Raw genomic sequence first — 20,460 nt, forward strand, 5'->3', positions numbered from 1 at the left:
GCACACGGCCTCCTTAAAGTTAGCCAGAGTAGAATGCTACTTCAATATGTTAACAATAATTATATATTTTAATAATGAAATGAAATCATTTATTCATACAGTACTCTTCCACTATTAGTCATATTATTAAATAAAAATAAAAAAAATTCAAACTGTATTTTGTTCATTTGTGTGTGTGTACAATCGAGTGTGTATATTGGTCGTAAAGTTCTGAAAACCATGTGACTTGAGGCTGAGCTCTGATTGTCTTGTTTCAAATTTTCCTTGTGGTGCAGCACTCTGCAGCCTGAACTCACCCACTTTTGTTGTAGGCTAATCATTATTCTTTTCATATATTTGGCCTCATGTGATTGGACCATTCTCAACGAGTCTCATTACTGACCAGCAGATTGTCAGGTAATGGACAGGTACTGATTAATGTGGAAGCAAGTGAAATATCTCGAGATGAAAGAAAATTCGCTTATAACTTTACAAAAATACTCTTTCACACGGCATTCAGATGAAGAAAAGGAAAGACTCAAGGAGCTTGGACCAGATCGACCCAATTTTCAAATTCAGCAGCAGTCAAGTGATTTTTTACACTCAGTGCTTTTCCAGCACATCTTATTGAATGCATTGGCCATGCTGTCAATGGAAAAGAGACTGAGTTGACTGACTTTAAATAGAAGGTCATTGAGAAATTGGCAAACCAGAAAGAATGGATGCCTGTGATTAGGCAACTCTACAGTGTGTGTGTGTGTGTGTGTGAGTGCGTGCTTTAATGATTAGCTTCATTACTTCATTACTGATAATAAACCCACATTGAACTCAAATTGACTGATCCATAGTACATTTATTACATGCTTTAACAGTTGATTTTAACAGCAACATTTTCAATATATTATCTTAGCAGTAATGATAGATGATCACCTGATAAACATCTATTTACAGTCCTGCTTTACCAACAGTTTGATTTTACGTTTGTTTGCCACCCCCCCCCCCCCCCCAATTTGTTTAGCACTAGCCGCCACTCCTCACTGCACAGAATAATTCAATTTATTTATTTGTATAGCGCCTTTTACAATGGACATTGTCTCAAAGCACAATAACTCACTATATAGTACAGAGTCACTATACAGTAAGCTCAAAACACTGAAAAGAGGAATTTACGCCACATCCAGTCTATTCATAGTCCTAAGCACACTAGAAAATGTCAAGTGACTTGTGAGTAAAAATTATTTCATTAGATTTCATGTGAATTCTCACAAGTGTAGATCATGTAACTTTAACATGTTGCCAGTTTTATCAGTGACCTCTACTGTACACTTCCTATACTGCGTCCTATTACAGACTGGAGTAATCAGAGAACAGATCTTATTTGCAGGTGTTTGGTGTGAAGCTTTTTGTTAAACAGAAAGGGAAAGTGTGTGGCTGTGCTTACTAGCAGCACAGAAATATACTGCACTGTCCTCAGGAGTTAGACTGGATATGAACAGATATGAATCCCCTGTGGCTTGTCCTGAAATGTTGAATCGCGTTTTAAACTTCTCCTCAGGAATGACTCTTTGGAGCTGGAGCATTCCAATGAGCTCAATGGAGTCACTGACTGTTTTTTGTTGATACCAGTACATGTATTGATAGCTGCTATCACCATGCCGGCAACTGAGCTTCGCTTCCTTCTCCTCAGGTTTTATTAGTAGATGTTGTGGTGATTGCTGGACGATGAGGGAAGAGATAACTGTGGCTATATAAAAAAAAAAGTGATATGTATCTTTGTTAGAAGAATGTAGAAAAAAGCCATTATATTAAGGCAATTTTTATAATCATGCTTACCTTTAAGACAGATAAGAATGATACTTGGGACTATAATTTTAGCCATCTTGTCAAGTGTTCTTCAATCTTTCCAGGCTGCAGTCATTTTGTTAACTAATTGTTTGTGAAATGATAAAATATCACTGACTCCACCTGCCTTTTGATTGAATATCCTCTGACTCTGAGTACAGGTGCAAATGCATCATGATATAACACAGGAAGGTGTCACGTGACACAGGCGGGGGATTTCAGGGAATGGTTTAGTGTGTATTTAGCACTGTGTTACTCACTGCACAGAATAACTATCTATATAGTACAGAGTCACTATACAGTAAGCTCAAAACACTGAAAAGAAGTATTTATGCCATATCCAGTCTATTCATAGTCCTAAGCACACTAGAACATGTCAAGTGACTTGTGAGTAAAAATGATTTTATTGAATTTCATGTGAGTTCTTACAAGTGTAGATCATGTAACTTCCACATGTTGCCAGTTTTATCAGTGACCTCTACTGTACACTTCCTATACTGCGTCCTATTACAGACTGGAGTAATCAGAGAACAGATCTTATTTGCAGGTGTTTGGTGTGAAGCTTTTTGTTAAACAGAAAGGGAAAGTGTGTGGCTGTGCTTACTAGCAGCACAGAAATATACTGCACTGTCCTCAGGAGTTAGACTGGATATGAACAGATATGCATCCCCTGTAGCGTGTCCTGAAATGTTGAATCGGGTTTTAAACTTCTCCTCAGGAGTGGGGTTTTTGTTCAGGAGCATTCCAATGAGCTCAATGGAGTCACTGACTGTTTTTTGTTGATACCAGTACATGTAGTTATAGCTGCTATCACCATGCCGGCAGCTGAGCTTCGCTTCCCTCTGTTCAGGTTTTATTAGTAGATGTTGTGGTGATTGATGGATGTTGAGGGAAGAGATAACTGTGGCTATAAAAAAAAATTGATGCATATCTTTGTTCAAAGTTAGAACAAAACTAATGTATGAAGTCATTTTTTAAAATAATCCTTACCTTTAAGACAGATAAGAATGATACTTGAGACTATAATTTTAGCCATCGTGTCAAGTGTTCTTCAGTCTTTCCAGGCTGCAGTCATATTTTTAACTAATTGTTTGTGAAATGATAAAATATCACTGACTCCACCTGCCTTTTGATTATATATCCTCTGACTCTGAGTACAGGTGCAAATGGATCATGATATAACACAGGAAGGTGTCACGTGACACAGGCGGGGGATTTCAGGGAATGGTTTTATATCTTTTGCCTCATGTCATTGGACTATTCTCAACGAGTCTCATTACCGACCAGCAGATTGTCAGGTAACAGACAGGTACTCATTAACGTGGAAGCAAGTGAAATCTCGAGATGAAAGAAAATTCGCTTATATCTTTACAAAACTACCCTTTCACAAAGCATTCAGATGAAGAAAAGAAATGAATCAAGGACTTTGGACCAGATCGACCCAGTTTGCAAATTCAGCAGCAGTCAAGTGATTTTTTACACTCAGTGCTTTTCCAGCACTTCTTATTGAATGCATTGGCCATGCTGTCAATGGAAAAGAGACTGGTGACTGAGATGACTGACTTTAACCAGAAGGTCATTTACAACTTGGCAAACCAGAAAGAATGGATATCTGTGATTAGGCAACTTTCCAGTGTGTGTGTGTGTGTGTGGTTTAATGATTAACTTCATTACTTCATTACTGATAATAAACCCACATTGAACTCAAATTGACTGATTCATAGTACATTTGATGAATGCTTTAACAGTTGATTTTAACAGTAACATTTTCAATATATTATCTTAGCAGTAATGATAGATGATCACCTGATAAACATCTATTTACAGTCCTGCTTTACTAACAGTTTGATTTTACGCTTGTTCGCTTGTTTGCCCCCCCCCCCATTTGTTTAGCACTAGCCGCCACTCCTCACTGCACAGAATAATTCAATTTATTTATTTGTATAGCGCCTTTTACAATGGACATTGTCTCAAAGCACAATAAGTCACTATATAGTACAGAGTCACTATACAGTAAGCTCAAAACACTGAAAAGAGGAATTAATGCCACATCCAGTCTATTCATAGTCCTAAGCACACTAGAAAAATTTTCAATGACTTGTGAGTAAAAATGATTTTATTGAATTTCATGTGAATTCTCACAAGTGTAGATCATGTAACATGTTACTGTACCAGTTTTATCAGTGACCTCTACTGTACACTTCCTATACTGCGTCCTATTACAGACTGGAGTAATCAGAGAACAGATCTTATTTGCAGGTGTTTGGTGTGAAGCTTTTTGTTAAACAGAAAGGGAAAGTGTGTGGCTGTGCTTACTAGCAGCACAGAAATATACTGCACTGTCCTCAGGAGTTAGACTGGATATGAGCAGATATGCATCCCCTGTAGCGTGTCCTGAAATGTTGAATCGCGTTTTAAACTTCTCCTCAGGAGTGGGGTTTTGGTACCGGAGCATTCCAATGAGCTCAATGGAGTCACTGACTGTTTTTTGTTGATACCAGTACATGTTGAAATAGTTGCTATCACCATGCCGGCAGCTGAGCTTTGCTTGACTCTCCTCAGGTTTTATTAGTAGATGTTGTGGTGATTGCTGGATGTTGAGGGAAGAGATAACTGTGGCTATAGAAAAAAAGTGACGAAAGTTAGAACTAAAACAACCGTAGATTTCAAAACTGATGCATAAAGTCACTTTTTTAAATAATGCTTACCTTTAAGACTGATAAGAATGATACTTGAGACTATAGTTTTAGCCATGGTGTCAAGTGTTCTTCAGTCTTTCCAGGCTGCAGTCATTTTTAACTAATTGTCTGTGAAATGATAAAATATCACTGACTCCACCTGCCTCTTGATTGTATATCCTCTGACTCTGAGTACAGAACACAGGAAGGTGTCACGTGACACAGGTGGGGGATTTCAGTGCATGGTTTAGTGTGTATTTAACACTGTGTTACTCACTGCACAGAAATACAAAGCGCTGTACTCTGCTGTCACAGACTGTGCTGTGAGATAGCCTTCCTTCTCTGCATCTCCTGAAATCTGGAACCCCTTTCTGTTTACTTCGGGCTTCTTGAAGTTGAGAAACCCAATAAATTCGAGACTTTGCTGGTTAACATGCTGATACCAGAGTATTTTGTCATACGTTTTGTCATGGTGGCTGCATGTGATATTTAACGAGTCGCCAGGTTGCAGAAATAGGACAGCAGGGAACTGTGAAACAGATAAACACATGCAGCTTCCTAGAATATTATTAGAGGAAAAACAATTAGAAACAGTCACAAAAAAGAAAACAAATCGATTTCAACCAAGACTGTGAAATCATATTTTCACTCACCTATAAACCAGTGTAATAGAAAATGTGTTGCTGTAGCTCTAAATACCATGTTGCTTAATAGCATATTAAGAACATTAAGTTGATCTTATTTCTGTGCTGTAGATCATACTGGATGAAGTCATGTGCTGCTTTATGTTATATGTATCACTACTGCCCCCTGATGGACCTCTTCAAATATTCCATGTTTTGGATGTCTCTGAGCACATGATATAAAATGACTTAACAGTACAGTATGTGGATGTGTATCAGTATTTATATCTGAAAATGGTTCTCTTTTGCACGTTTCCCAGCACAACTAATTTTCTAGCATTTTGAGGTCCATCAAAAGTGAAAAGGGCCAAAAAACTGCAATTAAAGTTTCCGGTACTATTGTAGTCACTATCTGATGATAAACTGAATTACCAATTAGGTGTATGTTCATTTATCTATGACATGTAACTATGTAACTACGTTCGTCCTTTTTAGCAGATTTTTTTAAACCACCATACCTGTTACAGTAACTTTTTTTTTAAATGTAGCACTGACAAGATATTTTAGATATCTGGATGTGATTATTAGAAGTTTTATTAAGCTATTTATTAAGTTTCTTTTGTTAAAGGCAGATATTACTTCATTATTATTATTATTATTATTATTATTATTATTATTATTATTATTATTATGATTATGATTATGATTATGATTATGATGATGATTATTTTATTATTATTATTATTATTATTATTATTATTATTATTGTTGTTGTTGTTGTTTATAGCTATAATTCAGCCATAGTGACATCCACCAGGTTATCCCAAATAAACCAACACAAATATATTTATGCCATACTGCATGCATATGATAATGATTCAGTGTGAGCTTTTTGTAGAGCAACCATGGGACCTGGTACACTGTGTATATTCGAGCTGCACAGTAATACATGGCACTGTCATTTGTCAGCACATTCTCTATGATCAGAAAGGCATCACTTGCTCCATCTCCATCCAGTTTAATTTCTCTATTCAAACCAGTTTCTACATATTTATTGGTTCTGTAGAGATATCCAAGCAGTTGTAGATGTTGGTCCACAGACTGTTTGTACCAGAGGATGACATTGAAGCTTTGGTCACGCTGAGAACACTCAAGCTTTACATCATCATGCTCACTCATCAGCAAATCAGCAGACTTTTGATGGACTGTGACACTTAATGACATTCCTGTTAAATAAACAAAATTACAAAATTGAAAGGTTCATTTAAATTCTTTATGTTAAGTTAACTACATTTTACGTTTGTTTTCAAAACATAAGATGTGCTGTATCATACCTGTCAAAAAAGTCACAGTGATGGTGACTATGATTCTTCTGATCATGGTTCTGCATCTGGAGTGAGAGACTGTATTATTTATCTCAGTTACTGATCCCTAATATACAGGTTGCAGGAAATGACATCATACCCGTGTTGCTGATGACTTTTCTGTGGCATGTGGCTTTGGTTTCATGTCGGATTGTTATCAGCAGGTGAGATGAGGTATTTGTTAGACAATGGTGATGTGTGTGCCACTGTGCTCTTCTGAGAGCACAAAAATACAAACCGCTGTCCGCAGAGGAAAGATTCCTTATAGTTAATGTAGATTCTCTGACTGCATTTCCATCCACTTTAATTTTGCTTTTATAAATAGGCTCAATATTGGGTAATGTGTCATAAAGATTTGCCATCAGTTCAAACTCCTGGTCAGAATGTTTGTACCAGAGAATTCGATCATGCACTGGATCATCATGTGAGCAGTTCATTTCAGCAGAATCTTTGCTTGTCTTCGTCATATGCGATGGAGATTGTTTAACGTGTTGAGCCATTGACAAGCCTGTGAAAAGAAGGCACACAAACAGCATGCTGAATATTAACATTATTTACAACCAATATAACCACGATCATGATGACACACACACACACACACAACACACCAGTCAGCATAAGAAAAAGAAGAAGGTGTTGAAAAACAATCATGTTAAAATCCCGTCTTCATTTGTTAATTTCAGGTCCAGGAATACTTGTCTGAAAACAAGTGAGGATCGTTTCATCAGCTTTGATGCTGTGATCACGTGATCTTAAAGTTCATTACATAGTCTATGTTGAAGGGTGGAGCACAGGGGCAAGACATATCTGAGGCACTTTTCAGTACTTTTCAGCTCCATAGCACACAGCCTTTGTCTCCATATGTCACAGCCTTTCACACTCAGGGGCAATTTAGTGTAAAATATTTACTTACCAGCATATTTTTGGAGAAACCTATGCTGAAATGAGGAGAACATGCAGAACATTGCACAGACTCAGTAGTATTCCCAGGCAGGAAACCAAGAAAGAAGTTCTCAGCAGTGTGGTAGTTGCTGTAATCTGTATGAGACTGTACATTTGATTATGTTTTTTATTATAAAGAGAGGACATGCGTGATGCTGTGTGTAATGAAGTGCACAGAAAAGTACAGAGCGCTGTGTAGCGACTGTCTTGCTTTGAAACACTTTAAAGAAGCTAATGATCTCTTCTTTCTTTCTTTCTTTCTTTCTTTCTTTCTTTCTTTCTTTCTTTCTTTCTTTCTTTCTTTCTTTCTTTCTTTCTTTCTATATCTATCTGTTATGTCCATTAATCTATCTTTTTTTACTTTTCCATTACCGTCTTATAAATTGGTTAGATAAAGACTATGAACACCCCCATTATTTAAAATCTGATACTATTGAGCACTAAATAGAGCGGAAGTATTACAGAATATATTACTTAGGATATGATGTAATGGAGATAAATACGGTCATGGCTATAGGGCATCAGTGTCGCTAAAATAAGCCCACTCATGTAAGAAGCCATAGCACAGCTAATGTACAGCTTCTATAATCGCCATTCACATCATAAATAACTAGATTGCAGCACCATCTAGTGACCAGTTGATGAACCACACACTGTCCACAGACCACTGAGTGACTCCTGCTGCTGAAGTGAGATGAGTGGACACAGTGTCCTGATCTGAATTCATTTGGGGATTAGTGCAACTCATTTAACATAGAATCAACTGAGTTTTTATGTACAATTAATGAAATGACATTACATACATACATGCAGGTGTACTGAGAGAGTGGTTTAATATGCGGATTAATATCATCAGCAGTGTAGCTGCTGGGACTTGTGATGTGGTTAAACAGGTGTATGGGGCTGTGCATTTTTTTAAAGACTATTTCTTATATTTCTTTGTTTTTAGTGGCTAATATCTCTGTGTTCTCTGATACTAGTTTAATATTAAAACTATTAGAATATTTAAATATTAAGTGTATCAACGCTGATAATACCTGACAGGATGTGAGCTACACGCTGAGTTTAAGTAAAAACTCTCTGTGTGTGTGTAAAACACCAGGAGTCAGATTGTCAGTTTCTAAAATATGTAAACCCATATATGAAATAAAATATGTGGCACCAATAACCATGGTCAAAGTAATTTTTTTCATTCATAATGTTTTATTTGAACATAAAGGATTTGATGCATTGTGGCCTTGTTGATATACGTACATCCCCATAATTTCAATAAGATTTTAGGATGAATTGGGACAAAAGAAATACTCATATATACATCCTATTCATATGCTAGCATGGTAGTTCAGTTTTTGAATCCTGTGTATGAATCCTTTTTACCCCAAAGCTGCTCAGATGAATGCAAGAACTTTAATCTGCTGCAGATTAACGGAGTAAATACAAGAAACCACAGCCCCATCTACAGACCCAATGAATATCCACACAGGGCCTTTGCATCTTTCAGTAGTATTTGTACAGCACTGTAGTGAATTTGCACCACAGTGTTGCCTCACAGCACAGAAATACAGACCACTGTCTCCTGAATCCAAGTTCTTCACTGTTAAAGAGCCACTTTCAACTACAGTCTTAACTGCAACATATTTCTCTTCACTGAATTCCCCATAATCTGGTGTACCACCAACCACAGTAAATACGAGGAGTGTAATTCCTTCCCCTGGAATCTTCTTAAACCAGTACATCTGTCTGTGGTTCATATCCTTATTGTGACTGCAGTTCATTTCTACAGAGCTTCCTGGAGAACCCCAGATTTGATCAGGATTCTGGAAAACACCACTTCCATTCACTTCACCTGTAAGAGTGAAATAGAACAAAATGAATTCATGTGCTGAAACAAGTTAAAGGTTAAACAGTGTGGGTTATGATGTTTACCAGAAAAAAGACAAAGTGGCAAAATGAGCAGAGCTGTGATCATGTTGCACTTCTGCGGTTAGAAGTTAGGACAATAGGAGGAGAATAACTTAAGATCAAGCTTATCTCCCTTTCTATATAACAAAGGAAATGACATCACACATTGCCGCTCAACTGACAGAATGTTTTAATGTAGCGTCTGTGGTGTGTTTGCTGTAACTTATGATGTGGTTAAACAGTTGTATGAGGATATACAGACAGGTTTTTGTTTTTAGGAATGGACGTGTGTGACACTGTGTGTAATAAGCTGCACAGAAGTACAGCGCACTGTGTGGCATGTGTCTTGCTTTAGAAATTTGTAGAGAAACTAAAGACTGTCCATTTCCAGTCAGGGTAAAATTTCCTGTATAACGTTCCTCCAGTGTCTTTCTGCCATATCTCACATATCCAATAAGTTTAAGCCCGGTGCCTCCATGTTTTCTTTGATACCAGAGTATTGTGTCATAGTTATTGATGCTGTGGTTGCAGGTTAGAGTTACATTCTCATCAGGCAAACACAACACATCAGCTGGACTTTGATGAACATCTTTGCAAAACAAACCTAGATAAAAAAAAAAAAATCATATATTTAATGTAAAATTATAAAGAATCATTCCATGGTTCATACTATATTACATCAAATATTTAGTATAATATATAGCATATTTCTAAGGACAATAATATTACCTGAGAGGCAGCTCACACAGACAAAGAATTTGATTGTGAATCTGATCATAATGATTCATTTAGGATTGTAAAAGAATTGATGCAAATGAGTAAAATGTGAAGAATGATCAGACCTTGTATAGTGAACAGAGAGACAGGATATGACATCATCACTACACTGTTGAACAATATGGTCACGCCCAATAAAAACTGCTGCTTCAAACATTTTCGTGTATCATTACTATATATTTAACACTATAACAGTAGCACTAAATTGACATTAAATGCAGTAAATTAACCTGAAATAAATAATAACAGTAACATGCAGTAACGCTTGTGACAATTAAAAATAATTTTTTTATTCCTTTATCATTACTTCATGCAAAATGAAGTGATTAGACCTATATTGGAAATTTGTTTATTCTTACTAAAGAATCATCAAATAGTTTAGATAACTCAGTTGTCATTATTATGTAAATAATAACAAATACAGCATATCTAATCACAAGAGAAATTATTCTATGATCATATTTAAATAACTTTCCTCCACCGACTTAAACTGAAGCAGTAAAGTAGTGGGAGTTCAGTAAGGTTCTCTCTTAGATTCTATTCTTTTTTAGATGAATGTTTCTGTTCATAATTGCTGAAGCTACAGCACCCTCTACTGATGCAGAGATGCAAGACTGAGGAGTTTTCTCCATTTTTGAGTGTCAGGGTAAGATTCACCAGGGTCAAGCAGTTACTGAAGATCAGCTAATGAGTTTAACTATTAAAATAAAAGTAAATAAATAATTCTAATAAAAGAATTGAATCTAATGCAACTTTTTTTTAAATTAAATTTATAGTCATTGTCTGGGTTATCAATTACAAATGGAAATACAACTAGTGTAATCTTATATCCTCACATTGAGTTTAGTTGATTTCTAAAAAAGCTCCTTGGTGATATCTGAAAAGAAATACAATTTCCCTCACCCTGAATAGTGTGGATGTTGGAAAAATGTCAGCAGTCTGGTGTTTAGTGTGAATTGTGATGTGGTTAAACAGGTGTATGAGGCTGTAGAGATGATTAATTAAAGACAGGTTTTTGTTATAAGGAGAGGACGTGTGTGACACTGTGTAAGAAGCTGCACAGAAGTACAGAGCGCTGTGCAGCCCTTGTCTTGCTTTGGGAATTTGTAGAGATACTGATGACTGTCCATTTCCACTCACATTAAAATGACCTTCATTATGTTTTTCATATTCTGGCTTGGTTAAATAAACATATCCAATGAGTTTTAGCCCGGTGTCTCCATGTGTTCTTTGGTACCACAGTATTGTGTTATAATTATTGATTTTGTGGTTGCAGGTTAGAGTTACATTTTCTTCAGGCAAACACAACACATCAGCTGGACTTTGATGAACATCTTTACGAGAGAAACAATGTTAATGACTGTTATTTGTAATATATCTAATTTCATATAGATCTATACAATTGCAATACGTTCTCAGTAATTTATATAGACCGCATTATAATGAATATTCAGTTTAAATCATTTAACCATTGTATGATATCAACTCTAATATTACCTGAGAGGCAGATCACACAGCAGATGAGTTTAAATAAAAATCTGTTCATACTGATTTCTTTAAACTCCTGTAAGAAACAAAAGATCTACATTTATTGATAGACACAGAAATGTGACACACGATCAAACCTCACAGTGTCTAGGAGACAGGATGTGACATCATTACAGTGATGATCACACCCATTACTCTGAAATTGGAGACTGCTGTTTGAAAATCCTGGGTGAAGGAATTTACAGCACCAGCTAGGCACCAGATGAATATTCATATATTGCTAGGGATTAATAGAATATTTGTTGTTATAAGAGAGAACAATAAAATAATTTCTAGAGGGCATGTTGTAGTAATTAGACCTCCAGACCAACAGAGGGCTCTTCTCCTGTGTTCTAGTAAACACACTTATTGTGCCCTAGTCACTTCCTATTTATGGACAATAAAAGGACTATATAGACTCATCAGTTGCTATAGATTCATTAAACATCCAGCACACAGAGCCTACACCTTCTCCTGTGTTGAACACTGTTGCTTTTCCACTGTTTGGCCTGTCAGAAATACAGAGCATTGTTTGGTGGCTCCAGGTTCTTCATTGTTAGGAAGAAAACCCTGAAAGCTGCTTAAACTGCCTGTACCGCATCTGTCTGTAAATAATATTCCTATTGTGACTGCAGCTTATTTCTGCAGATCCTCCTGGAGAACCTCGCCAGGCATCTGGAAAACACCGCTTCCATTCACTTGACCTGTGAGAGAGACATAGATCAAATTAATTCAAGTGCTGAAACATGTTAAAGCTAAAACTGTGTGTTTGCCTTTTTGAGGTGAGACTTTACAAGTACAAAGTGTCAGAATAAGGAGAGGAGAGGGGAGCTTTGATCATGTTGAATTCCTGCTGTGGGAAGAGTATGAATTAAACAGAGCTAATTTCCCTCTGTATATAACGAAGGAAATGACATCACATATTGTCTTCCTGTTGATAGGATGTTGTAATGTTGGAATAATGTCAGCACTTTGGTTGCTGTAAGATGTTATGTGGTTAAACAGGTGTACTGTATGGGGCTGTAGAAATGGTTAAAGAGAGAGGTTTTTGTTATAAGGAGAGGACGCGTGTGACACTGTGTGTAATAAGCTGCACAGAAATAAAGAGCACTGTGCAGCTCTTGACTTGCTTTGGCAATTTGTAGAGAAACTGAAGACTCTCCATTTCCAGTCAGGGTAAATTTTTCGTTATAATTGTCCTCAATTTTTTTTGTATGGCTGTAGGCTGCATATCCAATGAGTTTTAGGCTGGTGTCTCCATGTGTTCTTTGGTACCACAATACTGTGTCGTAGTTTTTGATGCTGTGGGTACAGGTTAGAGTTATATTTTCTTCAGGCAAACACAACACATCAGCAGGACTTTGATGAACATCTTCACAAAACAATGAACCTAGATAGAAAGAAATGTGTTGAATGTTAGTGACTGTTAATTTTAATATATCTAAATAAATTGCAATACGTTCTCAGTAATTTATATAGACCGCATTATGATGAATATTCAGTTTAAATCATTTAACCATTGTATGATATCAACTCTAATATTACCTGAGAGGCAGATCACACAGTAGATGAGTTTAAATAAAATTCTATCCATACTGATTTCTTTAAACTCCTGTAAGAAACAAAGGATGTACAGAAACAGAAATATGACACACGATCAAACCTCACAGTGTCTAGGAGACAGGATGTGACATCATTACAGTGACTAACACTATGATCACACCCATTACTCTGAAGATAAAGACTGTTGTTTGAAAATGAAGTGGGTGCGTGATTACAGCTTCAGATAAAAGTCTCTGTTCATGGAAGAATGAATTTAGAGCACCAGCTAGGCACCAGATGAATATTCATAAATTGCTAGGGATCAATAGAATATTTGTTGTTATAAGATAGAAAAATAAAAGGATTTCTAGAGGGCATGTTGAGGTAGTGAACTGTTGCAACAACGAGTTGCACAATTAGACCTCCAGACCAACAGAGGGCTCTTCCCCTGTGTTTTAGAAAACACACTTACTGTGCCTAGTGACTTCGTTTGCCTTTTTGAGGTGAGGCTTTACAAGTACAAAGTGTCAGAATAAGGAGATCTTTGATCATGTTGAATTCCTGCTGTGGGAAGAGTATGAATTAAACAGAGCTAATTTCCCTCTGTTGGAATAATGTCAGCTGTTTGGTTTCTGTAAGATGTTATGTGGTTAAACAGGTGTACTGTATGGGGCTGTAGAAATGATTAAAGAGAGAGGTTTTTGTTATAAGGAGAGGACGTGTGTGACACTGTGTGTAATAAGCTGCACAGAAATAAAGAGCACTGTGCAGCCCTTGACTTGCTTTGGCAATTTGTAAAGAAACGGAAGAGTCTCCATTTCCAGTCAGGGTAAATTTTCCATTATAATTGTCCTCAATTTTTTTTGTATTGCTGTAGGTTGCATATCCAATGAGTTTTAGCCCGGTGTCTCCATGTGTTCTTTGGTACCACAGTATTGTGTTATAAGTATCGATGCTGTGGTTGCAGGTTAGAGTTACATTTTCTTCAGAAAAACACATCACGAGGACTTTGATGAACATCTTTGCAAAACAATGAACCTAGATAGAAAGAAACTTGTTAAATGTTAAAAAAAAAGAACTTAGAAAAAATAAATACTTTAACATACCATATTTTTAATTGTTTGTTATTTTTAATTCATAATTTCATATTTCATATGAATACTGATATTACCTGAGAGATAACTCACACAAATCATAAGTTTAAATGGAAATCTAATCATATTGATTCTATTAAAGTTGAGTAGGAAAGAAATGATATACAGGTAATCAGATATGATAATTATGTGTCAACTATGTGACATTTGGCCAGAATTCATATTTTATCAGAAAGACAGGATATGACATCAGTACACTGAAAAAATATGGTCACACCCTTGTTTAAGTGCAAACAGGAAACATGTTGCTGAAGAATCACTAGAGATAAAATAACACGGAAGAGTATAGGAGTCCTTGTGAATTTGCAAAAATAACAAATACACAATAATCTAATCTGAATTTCCAATCTCTCACCAATATTGAGGAAGTTGTATCTTAGTGATTAAGGTTTTGTTTCACACTGTGTTCTGCTACAAGAATATACTGTAGCACTTCAGATAATTTTTTCTATTCATGAAGCTAATAAAGCTAGTGCACCATCTATTGGAATATTTGTAGAGTTTAATTTAATAACATCATGCCACGCCATGGCACCTCCACATCAACAGAGGACTCCTCTGAGTTCTAGTACACACTTCCTGTTCCCTTCTATAGATGCAATTATGAACAATAGAAGGACTATGTACAGACTCATTTGTTGGTATTAATTCATCAAACCCCCAGCACCCACGGCCTTATTCACCTTCTGTTGCTTTTCCATTTTTTTTTGCCATAGGGTAAACACCGTGACTGTGATCAAGCAGTTACTGAAAATAAATGAATGAATAAATGAAGGAATATATGATAAACATATGATACGAATTACCATTTATATTGAAATCTAAGTTAGTAAACAATGCTAATTTAATTGGATCCACTACCAGAAAGTGCAATTCCATTTCCAGTCAGCATTTTGGAAAAATGTCAGCAGTCTGGTGTTTAATGTGACTTGTGATGTGGTTTAAACAGGTGTATGAGGCTGTAGAGTTTATTAAATTATAATTAAAGACAGGTTTTTGTTTTAAAGAGCAGACATGTGTAACACTGTGTGTAATAAGCTACACAGAAGTACAGAGCGCTGTGCAGCCCTTGTCTTGCTTTGGGAATTTGTAGAGAAACTGATGCACTCCCATCTCCACTCATTGTAAAATTACCCTCATAATTTTCTTCATATTTTATAGCTTTAACAAGAACATACCCGATGAGTCTCAGACTGGTGTCTCCTTGTGTTCTCTGATACCACTGTATTATGTTGTAGTTTGGGACTTTGTGGTTGCAGGTAAGAGTTACATTTTCTTCAGGCAAACACACATCAGCAGGGGTCTGATGAACATCTTCACAAAATAAAGAACCTAGATTGAAAAGTGTTAGAAAAATAAAAAGCAATTTACACACATCTTTAGGAATGTATGTAGAGTCTATATAGAATCTTCCGTGTAATACATTCTCCATAGTGTTATATCAACACTATTATTACCTGAGAGGCAGCTCACATAGATGATGAGTTTAAATGAAAATCTGATCATACTGGTTTATTTACACTGGTGTAAGACGCGAATGATCTACATTTAATTCAAATCGGTAAAGTGTGACACATGACCAGAGCTCTGTCAGTCCTATTGACCTATTGTCAGTGAGAATACGGGATGTGACATCATGACACGGATGATCTATCATCACACCCACGATCTAAGAATTACCATATGAGCAAGAAAGAGTTTTGTTTTCCTACATTTTCAACATGTGTGTGCATTTCCAATTCATGCATTTGACACAGATTATAAGTTAGATTTGTAGTCAGCCCTCTTTACTATATTATTGTATTATAGATTGGACTTTTGAGAGAACAGACACGATTTGTTTTTGTAAAGGTTGGAGGAAGGAACCCTGAGAGAATCCTCACATAGACATGGGGAGAACATACAGAGCTTGTACAACCTGTGCTCAGGATTGATCATCATCAATTAAATAAATAATAGACTTCAAAGTATTAGATCTCATGTCATACCCTTCTTCCTTTATTGGTCCATTGAATAATGATGAACCAGAGAGGACAGAAAATAATACAAGAATCAGAACAGAACACGTACAATAAAATGTGTACTCAAATTATATTTTTCTTTTCTATAATCATTGTGAAAATCAGTGGCGGGCTGTGCATTTCACACCTAGGCCTTCACTGGCCTTCACCAATTTGATTTCTTCTCCTCTGTCAGCCATTGTGAGTTAAAATATATACAGTATATTTTATTTAGTTTGTGCGGTTCGCTGCCTCTGACTACTCCAATTATCCAAACAAAGGACGGCAAATTGCTGACGTAATCGTATGCCTGCTAGATGGCCCCAGTGACGCCAACTCGGAATCTGATTGGTTAATGTAACAATTTCATTGCCACTTATTTTAAGCTATGGGCGCCTGCACTATTGATTCTGAAGGCCTTAAGGCAGATTTCTTTCACCCTGGCAACACATGATGTCAGCCACTGGCTGAAATATGATTGGATAAATACTCATCATAAATATACACTACTGGAAGCAGCACAACCAAAAGAAAAGCTATGAAATGTAGAGAATAGACTATTGATAATTTAATACACATTCATGGGAAAATATATTAAATATATTAAAATGCAAGTCATTGATTCAGATCACTGCTGTTTAGGCCAGCAGAGAAGGCCTTGCTGGCCCTGAAGGCCCACCACTGGTGAAAATATGTAAGCCTATATAGAAAGAAATCGCACAGTGAGCTTGCCTTTCATGAAATAGCTCAGGATTTACTTTATATCAAGAAATGAAAGGTTTATGACTTTACATGTTTCTAAGGCAAAAGATATACCAAATCATATTCTCCAGCCACTTTATATGAGACAGTGGAGCTTAAAGCTAAAATTAATGTTCGTCGATGTGAAAAAGAATAAAGTGCCAGAATGAGGAGAGCTGTGATCATGTTGGATTCCTGCTGTTAAACAGAGATACAGAGACCTGAACTGAACTCATGTGATAGTAGGAGGAGGATAAATTCACCTGAACTGAACTCCCTCTCTATATAACAAAGGAAATGACATCATATATTGTGGCTCCTTTGACAGAGTGGTTTAATATTGGAATAATATCAACAGTCTGCTGTTTATTGTGACTTGTGATGTGGTTAAACAGGTGCATGAGGGTTTACAGTTGATTAAAGAGAGAGGTTTTTGTATTTATGAGAGACCCTGTAAGACACTGTGTGTAATAAGCTGCACAGAAGTACAGAGCACTGTGCGGCACTGGTCTTGCTTTGGGAATTTGTAGAGAAGCCGATGACTCCCCATCCCCATCCACTGTAAAATTATCTTCATAATCTTTCTCAATTTTTTTTGTAGTGGTGTAATAAACATATCCAATGAGTTTCAGACTGGTGTCTCCTTGTATTCTCTGATACCACTGTATTGTGTTGTAGCTCTTGACTTTGTGGTTGCAGGTAAGAGTTACATTCCTTTCGGGCAAACACAACACATCAGCAGGGGTTTGATGAACATCTTCGCAAAATAAAGCTAGATTGAAAGAAATGGGTAAAATCCAGATTTTATGAGTATTTATGTTTGATTTAATACCATGTGAAAATTAAATATATTTAAAATTTGCCAATGTATGTGGAGTACATAATAATAAACATTCAGTGAAACACACTCTTATTTGGACTAAATATTAAATATTACCTGAGAGGCAGCTGAGACAGATGATGAGTTGAAATGGAAATTTAATCATATTGATTTTGTTTAAACTGGTATAAGTAACAAACGTGGTACATTTGATCCACATCAGTAAAATGTGGCACATGATCAGACCTCATAGTGTCAGTGAGGAGACAGGATGTGACATCATTACACTGTCTAACACCATGATCACACCCATAAATGAAATTATATACTGCTGGTTTGGAAATCAGAAGAGAAAGCGGTCAAGCAAGCATATGACCCTGAGATTGTTTACTTCAGAATTATAAGACAGATAGCTTTTGTAGAATAATTTGCAAATGTAAGTTCTATAATTTCTGTAAGTTATATTTTTTTATTTATCCTATTCTAATATTGTGTTGAAGTTTGTATTTCATATTATTTTATTTTTCAGTGCCCTAAAATTGCAGTAAATATGCTGCCTTATAGTGTATGTTTATAGTAAAATGAAGGTAAATGAATTTATTCATGGATTCCTGAGTATGAGAGTGGAATACACAGAACAGGGGGTCAGTCCATAAAAAACATTCATACACTTATTTACATCTAGGGACAATTTATCCTGGTTAGTCCCCCTACTATGCTGTTTTTGTGAGGTGACAGGGAACCTGGAGAACCTGGAAGGGACTCATACAGACACAGGAAAAAAACTTAAGCTCAGAATCAAAATGTGCCTCCAGTGAAATAAATAATATGAATAAATGGGCTCCTGTCTCACTCCTTTTTATTTATTTATTTTTTTCATAATTCTATTGAAACAGAAGCAGAAAAAAGGATGGGCTATCCTTTACTAAGTGCACTAAGTAATCATGATCAAAGTAAGCAAACCCTTGAATTTAGTAACTTGTGTATCCTCCTTGAGTAGCAAAAACCTTCAGTAAACAGTTCTTGTAGGTACTGATAAGACTAGCACATCCCTACATGTTTTGGCTCTTCAGATCAACGGACTGTGACTGTCAGTACTGTTACTTAGCCAATATAAAACACACATTTTAGTCATTCTTTATTTGATTTACTTCATCCAAACCCACTAAAGATTGAGGCCAGGGACTATTGCCCTGACATTATCTTGTAAAATGTCTTGATAACGTTTTGAATTCATTGTTCCCTCAATGATTGCAAGGTGTCCAGGCCCTGAGGAAGCAAAGCAGCTCCAAACCACAATACTCCCTGCACCATCCTTCATAGTTAAAGTTGTGCTGTGCCTTTTTTCCCCATCTAATCTTATCATTTTGCAATTTTCTTCCCAAAAGTTCAACTTTTGTCTTACCTCCCCACAGAACAACTTGAGAGAAGTATCCAGGTAGTTTGTAACAAACACACAATGTGCCATGATGATTTTTTTTAACAGCCTTAGTGTGATGTCTTTTTACCAACTGATATTTGTCTGTCTATCTACAGTAAATAAAACCACAGCACCATCTAGAGACCAGATGGATATCCACACATTATCATTAGTTCTTTCAGTATTTGTTCAGTGCTGTAATGAATTTGCACCACAGTGTTGCCTCACTGCACAGAAATATAGACCGTCGTCTGCTGCATCCAAGTTCTTCACTGTTAAAGAGCCACTTTCAGCTACAGTCTTAACTGCCACATACTTATCTTTACTAAATTCCCCATAATCTGGTTCAACACCAACTGATGTGAATACAAGGAGTGTAATTCCTTTCCCTGGAAGCTGCTTAAACCAGTACATCTGTCTGTGGTCAATATTCTTGTTGTGACTGCAGTTCATTTCTACAGAGCTTCCTGGAGTACCCCAGATTTGATCAGGATTCTGGAAAACACCACTTCCATCCACCTGACCTGAGAAAGAGAGAATTAGTTAAAATTTATTTTAAAGCTGGTTTAAACTTTTTAAAAATTAAAGCTAAATCAGTGTGCTTGTAGTTGTGAAGCTTCACCAGAAAAAACACAGAAAAGTGCCAGAATAAGGAGAGCTGTGATCATCTTGAACTTCTGTTGTTGAAGAGGGATACAGTGATCTGAACTGAAGTTGTGACAGTGGGAGGAGAATAAACTCAACTGAACTGAGCTCCATTTCTGTGTAACAAAGGAAACGCCATCAATTATTGTTCCTGTACTGACAGAATGTTTTAATACTGGAATAATATCAGTGGTTTGCTATTTATTCGGATTCATGATGTGGTAAAACAGGTGTATGAGGGTTGTCCAGTTAGTTATGGACTCTTGCTTCTAAAGATGGACAGAGTGACATCATAAAGTACATAAAGCACTTATTCACTACTTTAGTTATCATAGCACATATATTAACAGACAGGCAACAAACAATTAAACATAGCAATCCTGTTTAATTGTTTAAGCATTGACAGTTCCTCAGTATTTAGTTTCTCTAGTGTTCATTCCACAACGTAGCTGCTGAGAATATCATAATAAAGACATAATGCTTCTGTTAAATGAAAATAATGGC

At 36.3% G+C, this 20,460-nt stretch overlaps 4 gene segments (V, D, J or C); all 4 read right to left on the reverse strand.

Moving 5' to 3' along the window:
- Positions 1-1,297: 1,297 nt before the first annotated feature.
- LOC131359176 (T-cell receptor beta chain V region A20.2.25-like) lies at positions 1,298-1,955 on the reverse strand. The segment is given in 2 exon segments: positions 1,298-1,723; positions 1,813-1,955. Coding segments are annotated over 2 exon segments (384 nt in total).
- Positions 1,956-2,390: 435 nt separating this feature from the next.
- LOC131359881 (T cell receptor alpha variable 13-1-like) lies at positions 2,391-2,857 on the reverse strand. The segment is given in 2 exon segments: positions 2,391-2,728; positions 2,812-2,857. Coding segments are annotated over 2 exon segments (384 nt in total).
- A 1,179-nt stretch (positions 2,858-4,036) lies between these two features.
- On the reverse strand, positions 4,037-4,663 carry LOC131359167 (immunoglobulin kappa variable 3D-11-like). The segment is given in 2 exon segments: positions 4,037-4,440; positions 4,530-4,663. Coding segments are annotated over 2 exon segments (384 nt in total).
- A 4,153-nt stretch (positions 4,664-8,816) lies between these two features.
- On the reverse strand, positions 8,817-9,531 carry LOC131359882 (T cell receptor beta variable 19-like). The segment is given in 2 exon segments: positions 8,817-9,274; positions 9,355-9,531. Coding segments are annotated over 2 exon segments (501 nt in total).
- Positions 9,532-20,460: the final 10,929 nt, after the last annotated feature.

This window comes from Hemibagrus wyckioides, linkage group LG09, assembly GCF_019097595.1.
Source record: "Hemibagrus wyckioides isolate EC202008001 linkage group LG09, SWU_Hwy_1.0, whole genome shotgun sequence".
NCBI lineage: Eukaryota > Metazoa > Chordata > Actinopteri > Siluriformes > Bagridae > Hemibagrus > Hemibagrus wyckioides.